This window comes from Toxorhynchites rutilus, chromosome 3, assembly GCF_029784135.1.
Source record: "Toxorhynchites rutilus septentrionalis strain SRP chromosome 3, ASM2978413v1, whole genome shotgun sequence".
Classification (NCBI taxonomy): domain Eukaryota; kingdom Metazoa; phylum Arthropoda; class Insecta; order Diptera; family Culicidae; genus Toxorhynchites; species Toxorhynchites rutilus.
In genome coordinates this window covers 47,160,645-47,183,813 of record NC_073746.1, presented here as the reverse complement: position 1 = coordinate 47,183,813, position 23,169 = coordinate 47,160,645, and the positions used below count along the sequence as shown (strand labels likewise).

General features: G+C 40.6%; 2 protein-coding genes across 2 annotated transcripts; both read left to right on the top strand.

The window, feature by feature from the left end:
* Positions 1 to 1,282: 1,282 nt before the first annotated feature.
* On the top strand, positions 1,283 to 2,110 carry LOC129773084 (uncharacterized). Its single transcript, XM_055776634.1, has one exon. It carries the CDS (start codon positions 1,283 to 1,285, stop codon positions 2,108 to 2,110), a length of 828 nt encoding a protein of 275 aa, XP_055632609.1.
* A 972-nt stretch (positions 2,111 to 3,082) lies between these two features.
* LOC129773083 (uncharacterized) lies at positions 3,083 to 4,472 on the top strand. The gene is made up of 2 exons (XM_055776633.1): positions 3,083 to 4,174; positions 4,446 to 4,472. The coding sequence occupies exons 1-2, from the start codon at positions 3,083 to 3,085 to the stop codon at positions 4,470 to 4,472; spliced, it is 1,119 nt and encodes a 372-aa protein (XP_055632608.1).
* The last annotated feature ends 18,697 nt before the right edge of the window (positions 4,473 to 23,169 follow it).

Below are 23,169 nucleotides of genomic sequence, written 5' to 3'. Positions count from 1 at the left end.
GAAAGAGTCTGTCGGAGTTGGCAGCCCCCTATGGATGATGCGCCACTGGCAAAATGCGAATTATGGCAAAGATATGTGTATGAGTGTATGTAAATAGAGAAGGCGATAGGGTAATTGTCAGTGTAATATTTTGTTATCTATAGAGTGATTGTTGTCTTTGAATTTCAAATGGTTGTGTAAATTAAATAGAAAGTATAGATTTAAATGAAATAATAGGAAATAGATATAGAGTTGAGAAAGGAAGTTAGTCTCAGTCCAGTAGTCAATCCGTTCACATGTAAAAATAAATGTACTTCCTGGTAATAAATCCGTGTAGTTTGTCAAGTACCAAGCGTTTTTAATTGTTGGTTCGAAAGTGAAATTGTGATAAATTCCCTGAGCTATCGTTGGTGGATCGGGTCGATCCAGACATTGGTCCTTCGAACCGGATCATCGGTGCCATTCTACAAGACTGGAAATCAACTTCAATCGGAACGGGTAATCGGTGACACTCTACAAGGCCGGAAGTCAACTCCAATCGGAAATTCGGAAGACAATTGAGGAATTGTCCATCGATTCTATTGTTATCACTGGGAGAGCAATAGACCCAAAAGAATTGCTTTGTGGATAGCATTCTTTCTTCAAGGATCACCGTTGGCCAAGGGAGGACTATCGTGTGTGGACAGGATACTGAACGAGGACAGGATTACAGTTTCTCCAGGTAAAAAATCTACGTTCAGTATATGTCCAGCCGAATTAGGAAGACAAAATACTTACACCAATATTTCGTCGTTTCTACAACCATTCTGAACCGATTTGGAGCATCTGTTGGAACATCAAGCGACAACTGCTGAGCTGTGCGTTTATTGCTGTGGACCCATACAACCGATCTGGAACCCTGGTACAAGGCAAACCAACCAACCCCATAAGTGAGACGGAGAGGAGGAGCCGTAAATTGTTGCCCAGGTTAGTGCAATTTACTGCAGTATATGCTAGCCGAAGCTATCTTCAGAAAATACACGTTTTTGATTGAGTTTTATACCCTCTTCGACTGACTTCTCACACGTATCCCTGGTATTGCAATTGAGTTGCGATATTCCTGAAATTTGGTCAATTTGGCAAGCGAATAGTTTCACTGGAATTCCATTGAGTGACGTCATTCTTCAGTTTCGCATTCTGCATTGGGTTCAACTGTTTTTCTGTAAGGTCAGTTATACAGTATATGCCTAGCGAAGCTAGGATATTGCAGAATTCTACACCAGTTCCCTTTTAATTTACCGGATTCACAAAACGCTGAGGTAAAATGCCGCCTACATCCAGTTCCACCGCAAAGAAGGCGCCATCATTGAAGCAATTGGTTATTAAATTGAAAGAAATCCAAGCAACGTTCAACGATATTTGGATATTTGTTGAGACGTTCAAAGAAGAGACATCCGCCAGCCAAGTGAACGTGCGCCTACAGAAGCTTGATGATCTTTGGGAGAGATTTGGAGAGACATTGGTTGATGTCAAATCACACGATGATTTTGTAGAAGAAGGAGATTCTTATCAGAAAGAACGACAGGAGTTTAGTGAGCGTTATTACTTTGCTAAATCCTTCCTGATGGATAAGGCTAAAGATAGACAGGAGCCAGGTTTTCTAGATCAGTCCGTTCGTGGCCACGATGCATCTATGTTGGGAACGCTAGATCACGTGCGCCTTCCGCAAATTAAATTGCAAACGTTCAATGGGAACATCGAGGAATGGTACAGCTTTAGAGATCTTTTCACTTCTCTTATACATCTCAAATCGGATCTTCCGGAGGTGGAAAAATTCCATTACTTGAAGGGTTGTCTTCAAGGAGAAGCGAAAGCGCTGATAGATGCCTTGCAAATCACGAAGGCTAACTATCAAATCGCTTGGGATATGTTATTAAAGAGGTACAACAACAGCAAGCAATTGAAGAAGCTTCAAGTAAAATCACTCTTCAAGTTGCCCACACTCACCAAGGAATCTACTTCCGATTTGCAAGGTTTGCTAGAAGGTTTCCAGAGAATCGTACAAACATTGGACCAGGTTGTACAGCCCGGCGATTATAGAGACCTGTTGCTAGTGAACATTCTCACTTCTCGTGGAGGCGATCTGGCGTAGTGGTAACATCCATGCCTCTCACGCTAAAGGTCACGAGTTCAATTCTCACTCCCGACATTCTTCCAAAAAATGGAAGTAAAAGTGACGAACCAGCCAAATGAGTTGAAAGTCACTATAATACAGATAATGAAAAAAAAAAAAAAAAAAATTCTCACTTCTCGTCTCGATTCAACCACTCGAAGAGGATGGGAAGAATATTCGTCCACGAAAGAGCAAGACACCCTGCAGGACCTGACAGACTTTCTACAGCGACGTGTTCGTATCCTGGAGTCTCTACCGTCGAAGCCAGTAGATAAATTTGTGCATCAAATTCCACCCGCTGCCAAGCAGAAGCCATCCGTTCAGAGGACATCCTATAGCGCAGTACAAACCTTCAGTGGCTGTGTAGCGTGTGAGGGCCATCATCCACTATACCAATGTAGTACTTTTCAACGGATGTCAGTCGCAGAGAGAGATACGTTACTCCGTAAGCGTTCTCTTTGCCGAAATTGCTTCAGACATGGCCACCAAGCAAAGGAATGCCAATCCAAATATTCATGTCGACATTGCAAAGGGCGTCATCACTCATTGGTATGCTTCAAAACACAAAGAGAAGGAAACCCAAAATCAATATCAACGGCAACACCATGCGCTTCCACTTCCGGCGGTAATGAACCATCCACCTCGCAAATGGCTAACGTGGCAGCCACGGATTCATCCATTTCGAATACTGTCCAAAGATGTGCGTCGCAGGTTCTGCTAGCAACAGCAATCGTTATCGTTGAAGATGATGAAGGTGTACGATTCCCAGCTCGAGCGCTTCTCGACTCCGGATCAGAAAGTAACTTCATTACTGAGAAATTAAGTCAGCGGCTTAGGGTACACCGAGACAGGGTAGACATTTCGGTGTTAGGAATTGGATCCCTAGCTTCAAATGCGAAGCAAAGAATAAGGGCGAAAATAAGGTCGCGTTTATCAAATTTTTCACGCGGAATGAACTTTTTGGTGCTCCCCAAGGTCACTGTTAACATTCCAACTGCTACAGTGGACACTACTGGATGGAAAATACCACAAGGAATCGAATTGGCCGACCCTTCCTTCCTCATATCCCAACCTGTTGATATCATACTCGGTATCGAATTCTTCTTCAACTTTTTCCATGGGGGAAGAAAGATAGCATTGGGTGATCACTTACCTGCCCTGAATGATTCAGTTTTCGGATGGGTGGTGTGTGGCGGTGCAACAGCTATTGGCCAGCCACTACACATAAATTGCAATGCATCGACTTCAAATAATTTAGAATCGCTTATGAAACAATTTTGGTCCTGTGAGGAAGTTGGTTCGACGTCAAACTATTCACCAGAAGAGGCACGATGCGAGGAAATATTCACTGATACGGTTCAGCGTGACACCAACGGTCGTTATACCGTATGTTTACCCAAGCACGAAGGCATTGTGGATCAATTGGGAGATTCAAAGGAAATAGCGCTTCGCCGTCTTCAGGCAACGGAACGACGATTGGCACGAGATGTTGAATTGAAAGATCAATACACTTCTTTTCTAACGGAATATTGTCGTCTAGGTCACATGGAGAAGGTAACTGATAACAGAGAAATCAAACGTTGCTATCTACCGCATCATCCGGTGGTCAAGGAGTCGAGCAGCACCACTAAAGTACGCGTGGTCTTCGATGCTTCTTGCAAAACTTCTACGAATATTTCTCTCAATGATGCACTGATGACAGGGCCCACCATTCAAGAGGAACTCCGATCGATTGTATTACGCTGTCGTACAAAACAAATAATGGTTGTAGCGGACGTCGAGAAAATGTTTCGACAAATAAATATGCATCCCAAGGACCGACCATTGCAATCGATCCTATGGCGAGCATCACCGGCAGAAGACGTTGCAACATATGAGCTAAACACGGTCACTTATGGAACGAGACCGGCACCATTCCTAGCCACTCGTACGCTAAAGCAATTGGCAATGGATGAACAGGATCATTTTCCAGAAGCTGCCAAGGTAATCATTGAAGACGCCCCTATGGATGACATCATCACAGGAGCCAATAATCCAACAGAAGTATGCAACCTGAGAATGCAACTAGAAAGCCTGATGAAAAGCGGTGGATTTTCTCTCAGGAAATGGGCGAGCAATTGCCCAGAAATATTAAGAGGAATTTCTGGAGAGAACCTGGCGATACAAAATTGTATTAATTTAGATACAAAACCATCAGTTAAAGCATTAGGACTTACCTGGTTACCTGATGAAGATTTTTTCCGATTCGATTTTAAACTTTCCACGACCGACGATGAAACAATACTTACTAAACGTCGGATTCTTTCAATCATAGCCACTTTGTTTGATCCTCTCGGGATAATAGGAGCCACAATAACAACCGCGAAAATTTTAATGCAATCCCTTTGGATTTTGCGTGACGATAATGAAAAATTATTAGAATGGGATCAACCGGTACCCAAAACGGTGGGCGAGAAATGGCGAATTTTTTACAAACAACTTCCCCTCCTGAGAGAAATAAAAATTAAACGTTGCATAATAATTCCTAACGCTGTGTCGGTGGAGATCCATTGTTTTTCGGATGCATCAGAGAAAGCGTATGGCGGTTGCATTTATGTAAAAAGTCAAAACCTAGAAGGGAATACTGAAGTTCACCTCTTAACTTCAAAATCAAAGGTTGCACCTTTGAAAACGCAAACAATTCCGAGGCTCGAGCTGTGCGGGGCACTGCTCATAGCACAACTTTACGAGAAGGTGCAGAAGGCTATCAGAGTAGAAGCGCGATCCACATTCTGGACAGATTCTACGTGCGCCTTAAACTGGATCCTATCCGCTCCGAATAACTGGACTACTTTCGTCGCAAACAGGGTGGCGAAGGTCCAAGGCATAACAGAGGGTTGTGCCTGGCGTTATGTTCCTGGTACACATAATCCTGCCGATCTCATATCCAGAGGCATCTCTCCGGGCGATATTGTATCCAATAAATTTTGGTGGCATGGTCCCAGTTGGCTTGCAGAGGGTCCCGAGAATTGGCCTGAATCCACGACTAACATAAGCCGGAAGGATGGCTCCACAGAACGTCGGCGTACAGCTGCTGTTGTTGCAGCTTCCACAGAAGAAGATTTCATTGGCTGGTATCTGTCAAGGTTTTCCTCCTACACAACGTTGATTCGTCACACTGCAATATGGAAAAGATTAATGAAAATTCTACAAAACTCACCGAAAAAGGAAACTTATCCATTCATCACTACGGCTGAGCTTCGAGATGCAGAAAACCACCTAGTTCTCCTGGTCCAACGCGAGGCTTTTGCTGCCGAAAGGAAGGCACTGGCCAATGGAGGAATGGTATCCAGCAAATCACCATTGAGATGGTTTTATCCATTCCTGTCACAAGAGGGTCTTCTCAAGGTTGGCGGTCGTTTGGCTCATTCAAAGGAATCTGAAAATAGTAAACATCCCATAATTTTACCTGCTCGGCATCGAATTACTCGAATGATAATGCAAACTTACCATCGGAATTTGCTCCATGCTGGCCCACAGCTAATGCTGAGTGTAATTCGCCTTCGATTTTGGCCTCTAGGAGGCAGAAGTGTGGCAAAACAAGTAGTTCACTTATGCCACAAATGCTACCGCACAAAACCTACCACAGCACAACAACTAATGGGAGAACTTCCAGCACCACGCGTGACTGTGTCTCGACCATTTTCGAAGGCAGGCGTTGATTATTTCGGGCCAATTTTTATCCGTCCCGCACCGCGACGAACTGCAATCAAGGCTTATGTTGCACTTTTTGTTTGTTTATGTACCAAGGCGATACATTTGGAACTTGTGTCAGATTTGACAACAGATCGATTCATACAGGCACTTCGCAGATTTATAGCACGCAGGAGTAGGTGCTTAGATATTTACTCCGACAACGGTACCAATTTTATCGGAGCAAGGAACAAACTCAACGAAGTTTTGAAACTTTTGAAAGATTCCCAACATCACGCAAAGGTGACGAAAATTTGTGCAGAAGAAGGCATATACTGGCATTTTAATCCGCCTAGTGCTCCTCACTTTGGAGGTATATGGGAGGCAGCAGTTCGATCGGCGAAACACCATATATTGAGAGTTATTGGAGACACCCCAATATCACATGAAGATATGTATACACTGCTTGTACAAATTGAAGGATGCTTAAACTCCAGACCTATTACACCGTTATCAAATGATCCAAATGATTTGGAACCGCTGACACCAGCACATTTCCTGATAGGATCGTCGCTTCAATCAATACCTGATCCAGATTTTTCGGCAGTACCATTGAATCGTTTGAATAATTGGCAGCAAATACAACGGAAACTTCAGGACTTTTGGAAGAGGTGGAGACGTGAATATCTTTGTCAGCTGCAAGGCAGAACTAAAAGGTGGCGTCCTCCTATTGCAATCGAAGTTGGTAAATTAGTAGTAATACATGATGATAATCAACCACCCATGAAGTGGAAAATGGGCAGAATTGAACAAGTACACCCAGGAGAAGATGGAATTGTTCGTGTAGTAACTTTGAGAACGGCTACAGGGTTACTAAAAAGACCAGTGGAGAAAATTTGTCTACTTCCAATGCCAGACAACACTGACATTTAATAGCGTATCAGAAACATTCTTTCCTTCCCCATCCCAAGTCGAAGAGGTTTTTTATATATTTTCAGAAATAATCTAATTTCTGGGTGGGCGAGGATGTCGGAGTTGGCAGCCCCCTATGGATGATGCGCCACTGGCAAAATGCGAATTATGGCAAAGATATGTGTATGAGTGTATGTAAATAGAGAAGGCGATAGGGTAATTGTCAGTGTAATATTTTGTTATCTATAGAGTGATTGTTGTCTTTGAATTTCAAATGGTTGTGTAAATTAAATAGAAAGTATAGATTTAAATGAAATAATAGGAAATAGATATAGAGTTGAGAAAGGAAGTTAGTCTCAGTCCAGTAGTCAATCCGTTCACATGTAAAAATAAATGTACTTCCTGGTAATAAATCCGTGTAGTTTGTCAAGTACCAAGCGTTTTTAATTGTTGGTTCGAAAGTGAAATTGTGATAAATTCCCTGAGCTATCGTTGGTGGATCGGGTCGATCCAGACAGAGTCTACAATGCCTAACACTCACTGAAGATAAACCAATTATATTTGTTTAAAGAAAAAAGAAAATATATACGTATTATAAAAAAAGACGAAAAAAAAATTAATAATAATAACAAAATAACACAACACAAAAACTTAGCTGTTTTATATTATCCAGTGGCAAGAGATCTTCAGAAATCCTGTTCCAAGGTTCAATGCAGCGGAAAGCTTCACACACCGAAAAATTCTTCAAAATGAAAAATTTGTATATCACTTCAGGGAATTCCACTCGCTTAACAATTGGCTCCGATTTCTGCAGCATTTCTTCCGGAAATAAACTTCAAAACACTGAAATGGCTTAAAATTACGCAGAAAATCTGAAATATTCATTATGATGAAAATTATACGTCACCTTTATTCCACGGCTTGCTGATGTATATGATGTATTTTCATGTACAGGGTGAATTCGATTATATACAGTATCCTATCTCTTTCCACTGTATATAATCGAATCCTGTATCTAATCGACAATTCTGTTGCTTCATTCGAAAGATGCACATATTTAGTACAGGATATAGTTGTGAAACATCTCAATTGAAGCTTCAAATAACATTTTGGAATTAAAAAACTTAAAAGATAGTGGTTTTGAAAGTGTTATTATTAATTTTAACCCAAAAATTCACAATAAACTTGATTGTTTATATCAACAACTTTAACACTCTCAAACCGCTCTACAATTCGTTCTTTGACACCCAACTTCTATCTACCTTAATTTCGCTGCAATATCGCTATAAGCAATTCCTGGTGGGAATTCAATCAAAATCTTCAAAAATCACGATACTTTTTGTAGCCAATTAAACATTTTTTTCTTGATATAAGTCATATTCGAAATAAAAAAAAAAAATCAAACTGTATATGATTAAGTCCAAAATTGTATATAATCGAGTTCGACCTGTACTTGGAATATGAAAATTAAATATGTTTTATTCTTTTTCAAGCTTTTCCCAATTTTTCAATTTTAACAATTAAATATCACTCCGGTTGAAATGGCCGGTTCAGTAGGAATAGGTTTGTAGCAACTGTCGGTAGTTCTAGTATTAGAGTTCATGAAAAACGTATTCCACTAATTATCATCAAGGCGTAAAATTCTTCCAAATCCACCATCATCGAATCATTTGAATCATCCTCCTGGATTCAATTTTCGAATTCGAACTCGAATTAAACCGAAACGTTGAAGTTCATCTGCAAAATCACAACAATGTATCTAATCGAACTGCAGCTCACGGAGATCATTAGTGCGGCTAATGGGAAATAAAGCATTCACCCCACCCCCTCCTTCTCGGTTAGTGCTGTAACGGGGGAAGAACCGAGGAACTCTACCGCAGATAACACGATGCACTTGTTCCCATCAGCATCGAGCACTTGGGCAGCTGCTGCCATCATTCTGAATTTGCATATGCAGACCATTCCTTCCCGCATACACGGCGCTCTCAAGCCCCTCTCTCAAGTGCATCCCCTTTCAAATTTCTTTAATCCATTGGTACCCGGTTATACGAGTGGCGTTTGTGTTTCAAATTGGACCCACAATGACAATTTTCAATGTTGATCCGTGTGGAAACTCTGTACGTCTCTGTCCGATGTCCACTGTCCACGCCGGGCAATGCACAACACCCTATTACGTTTGTTGGTCGATTGGTCGGCTCTGACGGTGGCGTTTGCAAATCGTGTTTTAATTGCAGGCCATCGCATCCCGTCCTCACTCTGAAACATATTTAATTATTTCTGCCTGGTTCTGTCGAACGGTTGAACAGTTGGACCCGTAACGCGCATACACAGACGCACATAGTTTTGTGGGTTTTTAACAACAAGCGTGTTGACGAACATTTGAGGCATTATGTCCGCGACACATCTGCTTCTGGTCGGCATGTAAAGTGGTGGTTTCTAATATTGATTTCGCGACATGCTAGACTGTATTGCAGCTGCTGGAACAAGTATCTATAGTGACCCTCGCAACACGCTCGATTAACCTGACGACACATAATTGATTCGGTTGTTATCACAGACATTGTTTCTGTGATTTTGAGCATCTTCATCTAGCTTTCGAGATAGGTATAGTTTTTTTTTCTATTATAGAGGTTGCAACACTACGAAAGTTTTTCGCCTCTAGCATTCGTCGGACCTTCAGGGATGCATGATTCACAAAGAACTAGAAGGATGGTGTCCAAGACACGGCAGCATTGTTAACACTTCAAGAACCGGGAAGAAATCTGTAAGACATACGCCTGGGACAGCACGTTTTGACTTGTGTGAAGTTGCTTGCTTTGCTTCCAAGTTTCTAAGAGGCTTTAAACTTTACAGTTCATTCGCCTCTATGAACATGCTCATTAGATAGATAAATGAATCATTCATCTTTCCACATAATTCATTTTCTTCTCGATCGTGACAGAGAAAAGTTATAGACTGAAACGTGAACATGGGTCAATATAGGGTCAAAATATTTAAATATACAGAATTTTGAAAATAAAAAAAAATTGTTCGAATAGAGTTAGAGGAATATTTTACATATCTTCTAGCCAAAATTTTATTAATCGGAACTATGGTGAAAAACGTACCTTTTAATGTTTAGCACTCCCTTCTCGATAGCTTCGAGATAAAAAATAGAACAAAATACTGAAAGTGCATCTAACTATGATATATCGAGAAATATAATTAAAAAATAAATTTCTAAAAAATTGAAGTACTGAAACAAAATCTTGAAATATTGAATTTTTTTTTATAATTCAGAGATTCAGTACTAATATAATTTGTATTTGAATGTATTCCTACGCCTTTTATAGATATGTGTGATTTTTTTCAGATAATTATAAGATAATTCTCCTATATGGTTCACTATACGAGCTATAGTGAAAAAATGAGTTTTTCCCCATTCTCAATGGGTTTGGAAATGAAAATGTCTACTATGGTGTTCCGCGACAAATTATAGCAAAATTCTATCCCCCGCATAAAAAATTCTGGGTGTATAGAATTTATTAGAGTTTTCAAAACTGTTTTTCGATGATTATTTATTAAACTATTTGTTATCAGATACGAATTCGAAAATTTTCGTTCATACAATAATATATCAGTACTGAATGGTTCTACAACAACGTTTTAGAAAACAAATGAAAGATAGTTGATAACGTTAATTGGATTTGCTATCTTTGGAAAAACAGAAAGAAATCGATTTCTCATTTCTTCCCGATATTTTTGTCCACTCCATCTACATTAGGGAGGCAATGGATGTATGGAAAAAATTTCATCATCGAATTTAAAAAACCGACCATGTACATTTTGTCTATTGGCCCAAAAAAAATTATCTGTGCAAAGTTTCAGCTCAATTGGACATGATTTAGGTGTGTCTCAAAGCGCTCAAAGTTTTGATTTTTTCATCCTCGAAAATCTTTCAAGGGGGGAGTAGAGGAAATTTGGATAATCAGTTTTTTTTATGCCAAATGACTTAAAAATGCAAAATGCAACGTCGAGATTTGGTGTTTGGAATATCTCGGAAAAAAAATTTTGGCCGAAAATCGACCTTTTGGGACTTTGGGACCTGAGAGGCAATAAAGGTATGAAAAAAAAAATATATTATCGAATTTAAAGAACCGACCAGGTACATTTTGTTTATTGGCCCAAAAAATGACCTGTACAAAATTTCAGCTCGATCGGACATGATTTAGGGGTGCCTCAAAGCACTCAAAGTTTTGATTTTTTTGGCCACTCAGGCTAAGTCCGAAAAAATCGATTTCGCACGAAAAAATTTTTCGATATAACATCAGACCTCGACGTTTTATGTATTTTTAAGTCATTTGGCATTAAATAAAAATTTCGATTTTCTAAATTTCCCCCTTGGATGATTTTCGAGGATGAAAAAATCAAAACTTTGAGTGCTTTGAGGCTCCCTAAATCATGTCCGATTGAGCTAATACTTTGCACAGATAATTTTTTTGGGCCAATAAACAAAAAAAAATTTGAAATTTGGCACGACCATTTTCGCTGCCACCCTAATCTACATACATCGAAATACAAATTTCTCTGGAAAATATTCCGTGTAAATCCACGTAAATTATGCTTTAAAATGATTTATACCCCATCTTCATGCGTTGATATTTCATGGTTTTAAAGCATTTAAAAAATCGCCTAAAAATTTCGACTTCTCTCTCTGTTCCTTGAATTTTTTTTCGAGTGTGAAAAAGTTCTATTTCCATTTTCGTAAAATTTATTAATTTCCCTCCTACAACTTGTTTACATTTTGGCATTTTGGCAAATTTCCATTTTCAGTTGTCTACTCAAGAACACATATCGTAACGCTGGAAAGAATCTTTTTCACATTCGGCTTGAAATGCGCACCTCTTGACGTCCCTTTCAACCCGGGATGTTCGAATCCACGAGAGCTGAATTCACGATCGAAAAAAGTCACCAATAAGTCATGTGTACTCCCGAATGATTAGCATTTTTACATTGCTATGCTATGGTTCGGGTTCGATTTCCGTTCTGGACGGGAGATTTTTAGTCAATGAAATTTCTTCCGATTTGCACTGTGGTCACGTATTCTTGAGCATGTCACTGAAAATACATTCAAGGCTTGTTATTCGGCATAAGAAATCTCAACTAAGTACTAATAGAAATGACCTACGTCGAGACGACAACAGTTCGTTTGGGAACGTTAGTGCCATTCAGCACAGAAGGGACGCCCCATCATGCGCGGGTTGCTGTACCTGACATTCACTGTGTCGTTCAAATGTTCACACGTTGCAACTGCGGCCATCATGCGTTCTATCGTACACCTGATACGCAGGCTGACGTGACTATGCTCCGCATAGTTTCCACCGCATGGCCAACCATAGTCTGCAGAGAAGTTGTTCCGCCACTTATTCCAGTCATGTATTATATCTCATAATCGGAAAGCATCAACGGTGCACTCGAAGTGAATGGTTCATTTTTCACATAAATACAACCCTGTTCACACTCCACTATACTTCGCACGAAGGTGTAAGCAGGCCATCCGTGATGAGTGGCGGAATAACGGTTTCGAATACTACTATTTTTACATTCCAGCACTCTCATACGGAGGATATGGCCCACATAACTTGTGACAACATCTTCTTCACACTCCAGTACCAGTCGCTCCAGTCTGACACGGAGGTTATAACATATAGGATTCTCTGGTATAGAAGATAAACCTTCTTATCCGAAAAATATGGCCCTCTACTGTTCATTATTGCGCAGTATCTTGAAGTATGCTACGTATACAAAGATAGCTCAACTACCCTAGAATTATCCTGCCAACCCTTCTCCCTACTCCAACCTTTGCAGATTGATCAAGTGCACAGAACTTTTGGAACACACTTCGTTTAGCGTTCCATCACGACAATTCCGATACAATCCGTTCCGAAAGCAGATGAATGTACTTTAAAGATATATAGAGATATGAATCTCAAAACTTGAATCAAAATTTGGATTCTGCTAATTACATGGGACAAGATGGGAAACTTGTCCAAACTAACGGAATAATGACAGCTGATGCTTTTTTAATTTTTAATATAAACTACCTACTTAACCTATCCTTAACCTAAACCTCTGAACTTACTGTACAGATTCCGGACAATCAAATGTTCGGAATAGGAGCACCTCTCTCCAAATTTTGGAATACATTTGTGGAATTTCACTTCCACGGTATCCAGGCAGGCTCTTTCGTGAACCTCTGTTGTTCTCGTCCAGGGGGCCAGATTCAGAATTATCTTGAGGAACTTGTTCTGAATGCGCTGGAGTTTCAGTTTGTTTGTCCAGGCACAGCCGCTCCAGACTGGAATCGCATATTCAATTGCAGGATAAATGATCTGTTTATAGACAGCCATCTGATTCTTCAGACAAAGTTTAGAATTTCTGCCAATCAACGAATACAACGACCGGACCAAATATATTACATTTCGTGACGATTTTATAAACGTGAGACCTAAAAATCAGATGACTGCCTAGAGTGAATCCTAAGTAGATCACTTCTCTGAACCATTCGATAAGTGAGTCACCGAACCGAATTCTTACATTATCAGACGGAACAAGTCTACGAAATCTCGAATGCGGGAATAGAATAGCCTGAGTCTTCACCGCATTGATAACAATTTTCCAACTAGTGTAATACCCTGTTAGGGCATCCAGCCCACCCTGCAATTTGCGAGTTAGAGCACCGATTACGCGGCCTTGAAACAAAATCGCAGTGTCATCGGCAAATTGGGACAATATCCCATCACCGGGAAGCGATGGGATGTCCGCAGTATAAATGTTGTACAGAATGGACCCAAGGATACTTCCTTGGGGCACACCTGCATCTATATCGAAATGCTCTGAGCACACATTATGAAGGCATACCCGAAATGTCCTATCAGAGAGATAATTTCTGATGATTTTAATAAGATACATTGGAAAATTGAATCGCTGCAACTTGTACACTAGACCATCGTGCCACACATTGTCGAAGGCCTTTTCAATGTCCAAAAGCGCCATTGCTGTCGTATTGGACAACGACTTGTTCCGCTGTATAATATTGGTAACTCTAGTGAGTTGATGGATGGTAGACCTTCCCTTACGGAAACCAAATTGTTCCTCAGGAAAAATACCATGCTCATTTGTAAAAGCAAGAATTCGACTTTAGATGCATTTCTCGAACAACTTAGAAAGTGCACAGAGCAAGCTGATGGGCCGATAGCTCTTAGGAATAGAAGGATCTTTCCCCGATTTCAGAACTGGTATAACTTTAGCTAGCTTCCATACTGAAGGAAAGTAGCAAAGATCTCAGCAACTATTCAAAATTTTCGCTACAAACACAAATGAGCCATGGCTCAAGTGTTTGAGTTCGATATTGAAGGTGTTGTCGAAACCAGGGGCCTTCATGTTCTTGAATGTGCTTTGGCAAGTGCTATCAGCTCATCAGCCGTGACTCTTGATTCCTCCGGAATTAAATTGTTCGATTAATCAACCATGGCAACCCCTTCAGTGACAGCCTGCTCATAAGGGCTAACGATGTTTCGTCCAAGATTGTGCGACAAAATAAACTGTTGCCCCAACTCACTCGCTTTTTCAGTGGAAGTCAGCGAAAGACCACCTTCACGTGAATCCCCTGACGAGAACAAGGGAGGAATTGGTTTAGGTCTCTTTTTCAATACTTTTGGGACCAGAAGGGTTTAGAGTGAGGAGGAATATTTCTAAGATCTTTAATTCTTTCACGGATTACCCTGGTCAGCTTATTGAAAGAAACTTTTTTATCACGATCGCCAGTACGCTGGTATTGGCGCTGGTAAGTATTCCTAATACGTATCAAATATTTTGTGATGCTGTCAATTTGAAGAGAGGTACTCACCTGATATTGTTGAACCGGAACCGCATTATCAATTGCTTGTTGGAGGGATTCCAACGCCAGATCAACCTCCATAGGGGTATCCAAAAGTAGGGCGGTGTTAATACTGCCATTCACAATTCGTTGGAACATGACCCAATTAGCACGATGATAATTTCGCCTGGGACGGCGGATAGCAGCATCAGGAGAACCATCCAACTTCAGCACCACTGGGTAGTGGTCTGATGGCAGCTCATCGTAGACAACTGGATCATCTGGTACGGCCACGTTTGTCAGAAAAAAATCTATGATCGAGTTGGAGCAGTGTTGTTGACAAGCAATGTGGGATAGTTCTGCTCGTTTATAATTGGCGGCGGCGGGAGGATGTTCCGCTTTCTTCCTGGCTGGTTCGATGTAAACGCTCTCTGACGGATTTGTCGGTATTCTTCGCGCTTGGGAGTCGAACGATCCGTACCATGGTGGTCGCCCTTGCAATTGGCACACTTGTTTGCAGCATTGCCATCCAGCTGACAATCCGTGGTGACATGCGCTTGACTGCAGAGACTGCATCGTGGTTTCAAGCAGTAGTTACGAGTTCCATGCCCGAAATTCAAGCACCGCGGTACGGTTCCCAACGTACAGAGACGGAACGGATGGTTCGTACAGCTTGTACGCCCCTGCGGTGACGGTTCCTTTACGAAAGTGAACCAGATAAAGCTGATTATGAAACTGTTTGCTTTCTTCCCCCTTTCTCTTCATGGGGAACACGGCGATGGGTTGTAGCTTGTAGCGATTCACAAGCTCTTCTTCGATTGTTTTGGTGTCCATGTCCGGCAGCCCTCTCACCACGGACTTGAAGGGTTTCTCCACGTTGTAATCATGGGAGAAGTATTCCGCCTTCCGCTCCTGCAGATAATCGATAACAGTATCCCAGCTCAGCTTGTTGGCAACAGACACCTTAATGCCAATGCGGCATAGCTTATATTCGGCAGAAATCTTTTTAGTTTCCAGTTCCTTATAAAGGGCGTCGAAAGGAATATTCTTCACCAGGGTCGCTGGCAACGTCGGTGCATCCGGCAAGTTAGCTGCTCCATTTTGCAGCGAGTGTACATCCATGTGGCGATTCCTGTTGGAGTTAGAATCACCGTTGGCGCACAAAATTTCCGACGCATGCGAAAAGCGCTCACTGCGTGAACGAATGGAATTTGTGGGAACTTTCCGCTTTGGCTGCCACGCCCCTCAGACGATGATTCGCTCTCCGACGATAAAGCTTCGTCGTCGGATTTCTTTTTCCTCAGTTTACGGTTGCGGGTTTTCCCCTTGCCCATCTTTAATGATGATTGGCGTGGGGAGCAAGAAATAGAATAGATTGCACTCAAACACTTTTTGTTGCACTTGGGATTTTACAGAAATAAAACTAAAGCATAAAATTGTCCAAATACGTTTTGAACGAGTTTCTGCTAATTAACAGCTTAACAAGCACGTCTGTATACACCGGTGGTATAACACAGGATGTGATCGAGAATTTGTGGATTATTCTGAACAACATGATGGATAAGGCGGGTGTGACACTGGATGCAGAAAAGTGGTCGCACGAATTGTATGCAATAGCGAAAGTAAACAACCACATTGAGTTGCATTGGTGTGGTTACATTGCTTCTTCCTTGCTTCGTTCGAATTCACCAGCTTCTTTCGAACAAAATTGTTTGTTTCTCTTCGTACAATCAAATTTTCGTGCGTACTCCGAGCCAATGTCACCTTACTCTAAGACCGGTGTCGTGAAAGACATGTACTTTACAGCCTTGTTGCCTAGAATACGCTCTACATCTGAAAAGCGTGATGAAGAGCATGTCGGAACGGTGAATCTAACGGTGTTCTATTACATACTAAGGATTCCAGGATGGCTACACCGTCCCGTATTTCAATGATCGATTTTTCCTTGTGAAATCGTTTTTTAGTTTTGTTTTTCCAACTCGCTGAAAAATATTATTTCAAAAATGAATGGAATCAATACATGCTGCATTCTCAGCTATTGTAGATCATGTATTCTTAGATTATGTATTGTTGTTAGTAGTTTTCTTGAGGTACCTATATTGAGAGGGAAAAGAGACTTCTATTCTAATATTATCTAGTTTAAATTTGGTTAATGAACATTTTATTCATGACAGTAACAGAGTCTCAGCGTAATACCGAAAACATCACGCTCAATGCTCTCGAATGGTGTGATGACAGGTCTGCAAGCTGCAATCCCTACGTACCCCCGGACAAATGATAGTTATATCCATATTTTTGTTGGTTGCAAATGGACACGATTGCACATTCCATTTGCCAGCTATTTCAATTTGGTCTACCCCAAAGTGCCATATTGGGCTCATCCTGCAAAAGGGTCGTTCGGATCAGGCCAACGACAAGCAACAAGAAAAGCCACAACTTGTGAAGGGAAAAAGAAGAAACAGTAAAAAAGCACCACTGACAACAGTAACAGATGTGTTTTATAGTTTTCGAACATGGTCGGCTTCACTCTATCCCTCTGTTTTCTCTCTATCGCTGGTGATATGCTGCCGTACCGACTGCCGACTGGAGAACAGTATACGTGAAAAATTATATCTTGTGATATATAGAAGTGTAGCAGTTCCCACTTGGAGCTACGGGATGTTTGCTATTTTTGTCCCTGTCCAGGCGGAACAGTTTTAGTTTTGGAAACAACCATTATCCGGATTTCGCTTCAGCTAGTTGGAGCTGTTTCTGATTTATTGAATATTTCTTTCACCCAAATGGTGTTCTGTTTTACTGCCGGAGATAGGATTGGGCTCATTTTCTTGAGATCCACATCTGGGACCGTCGGCCATCAGTTGGAATGGAAAACAGAACTTTCCGTGCTTTTCTTAGTTCGTTCGAAGCTCTACTTGATGACTCTAATGGGAAAATACTTCCCTCCAACTTTGGAGGAGAGGCTTACACATGTGTTCTAAATTGAATCAATACAAGGGCGGTTCCATTTCCATGCAAGTTGTTCCCACCAGAATTGAATATTGAATCATTTCATACTCGAAAACAGACACTTGAATCGATAATATGTTGCTATATAAATAAACACAGATCCCTGCAATCGTCATTATATGGAACATTACACAAAAACATGCTTGCAACCGCTTGATTATAGTAGTTCCATTCCACTCGATGGAAGCCCAGAAAATATACGCAAATTGTAAGACATAAAGGGATTATAAAAGCATAAAATGGATATCGCTTTTCACGAGCCATTAAGATGTGCCACCGATGAGCGGGAATGCCAAGAATAGCAATGCTCTTTCTCGCTATGTGGCAAAGTGCAACCTTCTAATCCCTCTTTCTTACACACCTTCTGTATAACTTGAAGAAAAGTCTATTCAAAAGTCTTTATCACCCACTCAGTTTTGCCACCTATTCTCTCTCTCACTCGCTTTCCACCCACGGAAAGTCTCTCCGAGTGTAAAGTGCATAAATTGTTACGAAAGGCACGCGCGGGAACTTTTCCTTCTGGAGTGGAAAGTGACGAAGAATCGAGGCGAGGAATGCGGGACCGAATAAAAGGCGATAATAATCTTGTAATACATTGATTTATTTGCACTTTTCGCACTCGAGGGAAATTTTGCATCCCCTCGGTTAAGTGCTGATACTAGATCTTTTTCAGTGAAGATGTTTGTGTGTGCATGGAGGAGAGCTTGTTTGTGCCATGTTGTGTTCTTCAGGCTTCAAATAAGGCCGACGCCACTCGTACATAACATGAGCACACTTCCAAATTCGAAAGCAGCTGATCGGTAGCATCTGATGGCGGTGTGTCTGTTCTCAACTTTAGTGTAATAACTACACTTATTTTTTGTTAAATAAGAAAAATGGTATGGTTCTGATGTGTTTCAGTATAGCATATACCATAACGGTTATACGGAGGGCGAGAACTCATATCACGCCAACGTTCCCAGGATGTAGTTCCGAAATGCAGGCGGTAGGTATTGACCACTTTTTGACCAGCTTGAGGAAGAAGTTATCCATTATTTTTGAGTGAAATTCAAACCTTTTTTTTCTAATATGTTTCGGATAGTCCGATTTCAGTCAAACATGCATCGTTTTATTTTAAATTTTATTCCCATTCTAAAGGTACTACAGGAAAACTTCGATGTAACGTACCCTCGTTATAACGTACCCTCGATATAACGTCACTCGATATAACGTACATTTTACCTCGATATAACGTAGACATTTCCAAAGTGTAAAGGAAATTTTTTTTCAATATTTTTTTCTGATAGTACAATTAATTATCTGTATTGTGATGCTATAACAAGTTTTGTACCTTCAATCAATCCCGAAATACTGCTAGTTTTGTGATTCCGGATTCCAAATGAATCAAGCTTTAATCAACAGTACGAACGGACACATCGTGAGAAAGGCTGGCTTCGTATTCTGATTGAAGTTATTCATTAACTTTACTAAAACAGCAACACAATAATGTATTATAGACTACGTTTGCGAGTACTTGATTATGCTTCGATATAACGTACAATTCGATACAACGTACAATTTTGAAAGTGAAATGTACGTTATATCGAAGTTTACCTGTAATGATAAGGACCAAGATTTATCTTGGCGAAGAACTGTAGCAATAGTTTTTTACAATATTCCCTTGATTCCAATTTTTTATCACTCTGGAAGTTTTGCAATGCGGGAAAAAGGTGGTAATCGTTTGGTGCCGGACTATATGGTGGATGCATTAAAACATCCCAATCAAGCTTCCGGAATTGTTTGGCCTTTCGTTGTCCAGATGAAATACAACACCTCTTCTGTTGGCCAAATCTGAACGTTTATGGTCAATCACTAGCTTCAAACGGTCCGTTTGTTGACAGCAGAGATCTGAATTTAGTGTATTGCACTAAAAAAATAATAAAAAAAATTAATAAAAAAAATTAGAAAAAATAACTTTACAATTTCAGCGACCTGGCTTGCATTTTCAATGTAAAATGTACCGAATTTTCTCTTTGTTGACATCCATTGTTAACACCCGGTAACTCACAACAGAATGTAACAAACAGAAAACAGCAAAATAATTGTTTTCAGTGTGAAATATCACCTTTACAACGAGCCTAAACTTGAACTTGTGTGATCGATATTACGCGAAATATTGATCACTAAAGCCAGCTGTCGAGAAAATAATGATTTACTTTTTTCCCAACCTAATATATTTAGTGGGTCGACTCTCGCCTGACACTGTAACTACTTTAGATAGTCGCACGTTCCAAAAGTGATGAGCCTTTCGCAGGGTAAACTGATATTGATCCAATCGGTCGAATAGTACAAAGCTGGCTTCGAGAGGAATTTGCCTAATAGGCTGCTGAATCAGATGGGGATTAGTGTGGGTACAGCAGTAGCACATCCAAATCATACTACGAATGGCTATTTCAATGCGTAGATCCTAGAGTTATTCACGAATGGGTTTGGTTTTCTAGTACAATCACCGTAGCATTCAGTTTGAAACAGCACAGGGTTTGTGAGTGTCTACTTTATTCGACGTAAAGAATGTGCTCGCTCGTTCTTGCTCCCGACTATTTGTGAAGAACCTCAAACCACAAGCAAACGTCCTTACTAGTTTGGGCGATCTTGGATCGATATTTAGAAGATCGATCTTTTCCATTCCGATTTTCGATTTTTTGGATCAATCATTTGTACTCGGAGAAATCGCGAAAATCGATCTTTTTCTTCCGACAATTCCGATCTTAGAAAAACTTTTTTTTGGAATTGTGTTTTATTATACATCGATTTTAATCTCACCAACCAAATGTTATAAATATGATGTCAACGTTTGATTAGCTTCATTAAACTTGCTGACAAAGTCAGTCTGATTCTTCTATGATTTACTTCCGCCAGAGCTGACAGGATCAGAACTAGCGACAGCTATTGAGGGGCGCGATGTACTGCAACCAGTGGCTCATACGATCACTTAACCGGAAGATGATATCTGTTCCAGTAGAAAGGTTGCTTCATTCAATGTATTTCAATTAATAAAAACAAATTTTAAAAAAGACTTTCGATTTTCCAAAAATCGATTCTTTGATAGCGATATAACCAGTGAATTGATCGCTAAACTGTTTTGAGAATCAATTCGACAAGATCGATCTTCTTATAAAGATCGCCCAATCCTAGTCGTGAATCTAGGAGAAGCAGTTGTGTAAGTTTGGTAATTACTGAACAAGTGTCACAAGTTATATTCACACCAGCACAATTACGAGGCTGGCAGTGAAAATTGTGACGAAATTGGATGATGACATCGAAAACTTTGTTTTCTAGAATTGACGTTACAGCCTAGAATCGGTTTCGAATCCCAGACGGATGGCACTGACGGATCTTATGGGATTGTTGCTAGCTGAGTTCTGAACAAATACCAGTTGTTGAATTTCTAAGAATAATTCTCAATTACTTTTTTAAATAAATAAATATTAATTTTTTAATTTGACGGATTTCGCAACAACTCGACCAAATGTTGGCATGACCCTCTCAGAACTCAATGAAACTTTCTGGCCGTGAAGACCTTACCTAATTAAGCAACTTGGCATACTTAGTTTTCCGAAAATTTATCTAGACTAGCTTATGGAAAGGGCTAAATATTTTTGATCATTTTTTTATAGAATTTTTTTTACTCTAAAATGGTAAGTCCTATAAAAAAGTGATCTATGGAAGAGTTTTTGGAAAATAATTGAGTTTTCAGTAAAAAATACTGCAAAAATATATAACCATCACATACTCTCCTTTATTCCGCGCGGCGAATGAGGTGAGATGGCTCAAGTCACTGCATTCCCGTAGGCGAATGGCGTGACTATAGTTTGTCACTAGGTGAGATTTGAAGTCGTGTCCCCATATGTTATCAACTCGTGTATCAAAAAGATGTTGAAAAGTAATGTAGCTTCCACAATGAAGCGAGGAACTTTGCTATCTCACGTCACTCGCCGCGTAGGATAAGGGGAACTGCTGTTGCGCGAGAGTCACGGCTCAATATGTATTGCGAATGTGACCAAGAATGCATTGCTCGGTTCCAACAGTTACCTCAGAATTAAACGCACAGCCGCATACACGACTAACAATTGAACGTATATATATTCTATCTTTCTGTCAAACGTACCCAGAAGAGCGGTGAAAATATGTTCAATGTCAATTTAAAACGCACATTTTTTTAGAGTTTCCGCTGGATATGAGGCTAATGTGATAGCGTGCAGTAAATATTGGGTTGGAGAAAAAGAAATGTCGTATATTGTCAATACATGGCAACACTTAAACATATCTTGTGTTGTACTTATCGCATCGGGTCATACTATACGGCTATTTAAAGACGACAATCTGTGCTACAAGTGTCGTTCTAACAATGGTGTGATTGTTCTTTTCAGTCTCAAGTTATAGCGCGTCAAAGATGGAGTCCACCAAGCAAGAAATTCGCCATATTTTACGTTTTTACAACCTGCGAGGTAAAACTGCAATGAAGGCGGCCGAAAAAATTTGTGTAGTTGGTTGGTTGGCGTTGGTTTGATCGATTTCGTTCTGGTGTAGTGGCTGTCGAAGATACACCCCGTACTGGTAGGCCAATCGTCGTGGAAACCGATAAAATCGTTGAAATCATCCAAGTAGACCGGCACGTGAGCACTCGCTCGATTGGCCAGGAACTGGGTATAGACCATAAAACCGTTTGGAACCATTTGAAGAAGATTTGATACCAAAAAAAAGCTGGATGTATGGGTGCCACACGAGTTGACGCAAAAAAATCTTTTAGACCAAATCAACGCCTGCGATGCACTGCTGAAACGGAACGAACTCGACCCATTTTTGAAGAAGATGGTGACTGGTGATGAAAAGTGGATCACGTACGACAACCTAAAGCGAAAATTCGTGGTCGAAACGCGGTAGGCCGTCCCAAACCATCGCCAAGCCCGGATTGACGGCCAGGAAGGTTTTTCTGTGTGTTTGGTGGGATTGGAAGGGAATCATCCACTATGAGCTGCCCAACTATGGCCAGACCCTCAACTCGGTTCTCTACTGTGAGCATCTTGACCGTTTGAAGCAGGCGATTGACCAGAAGCGGCCAGAAATGATTAATAGGAATGGTGTTGTTTTCCACCAGGACAACGCTCGGCCTCACACTTCTTTGATGACCTGCCAGAAGCTATGGGAGCTATTGCACCCACAATATAGCCCGGACCTGGCTCCAAGTGATTATCATCTCTTCCGGTCCATGCAAAACGCTTTTGGTGATACTAAGTTGGATAATTTTAAGTATGTTAAATAAATCGTCAAATTTCGATCAGAAATACGACATTTCTTTTTCCCCAACCCTATATTTGTGAAATCACATCGAAAAAGACGGATAAAAGTGATATTTCCATGTGCCATTTTCACTCCCCCACGTTCATAGAAACAAACGAAGTTTCATTATTTTAATGTTATAAAGTTGATGTTTCGAAGGAAGTGTTGGTGTGTATGTTGTGAGAGAATAATCGACAATTAATCAAAAATTCACCGAAAATGTTACTGCTTTCAAAAATTAAGCATACGACTGCTCTCTGGACCTTTCTAC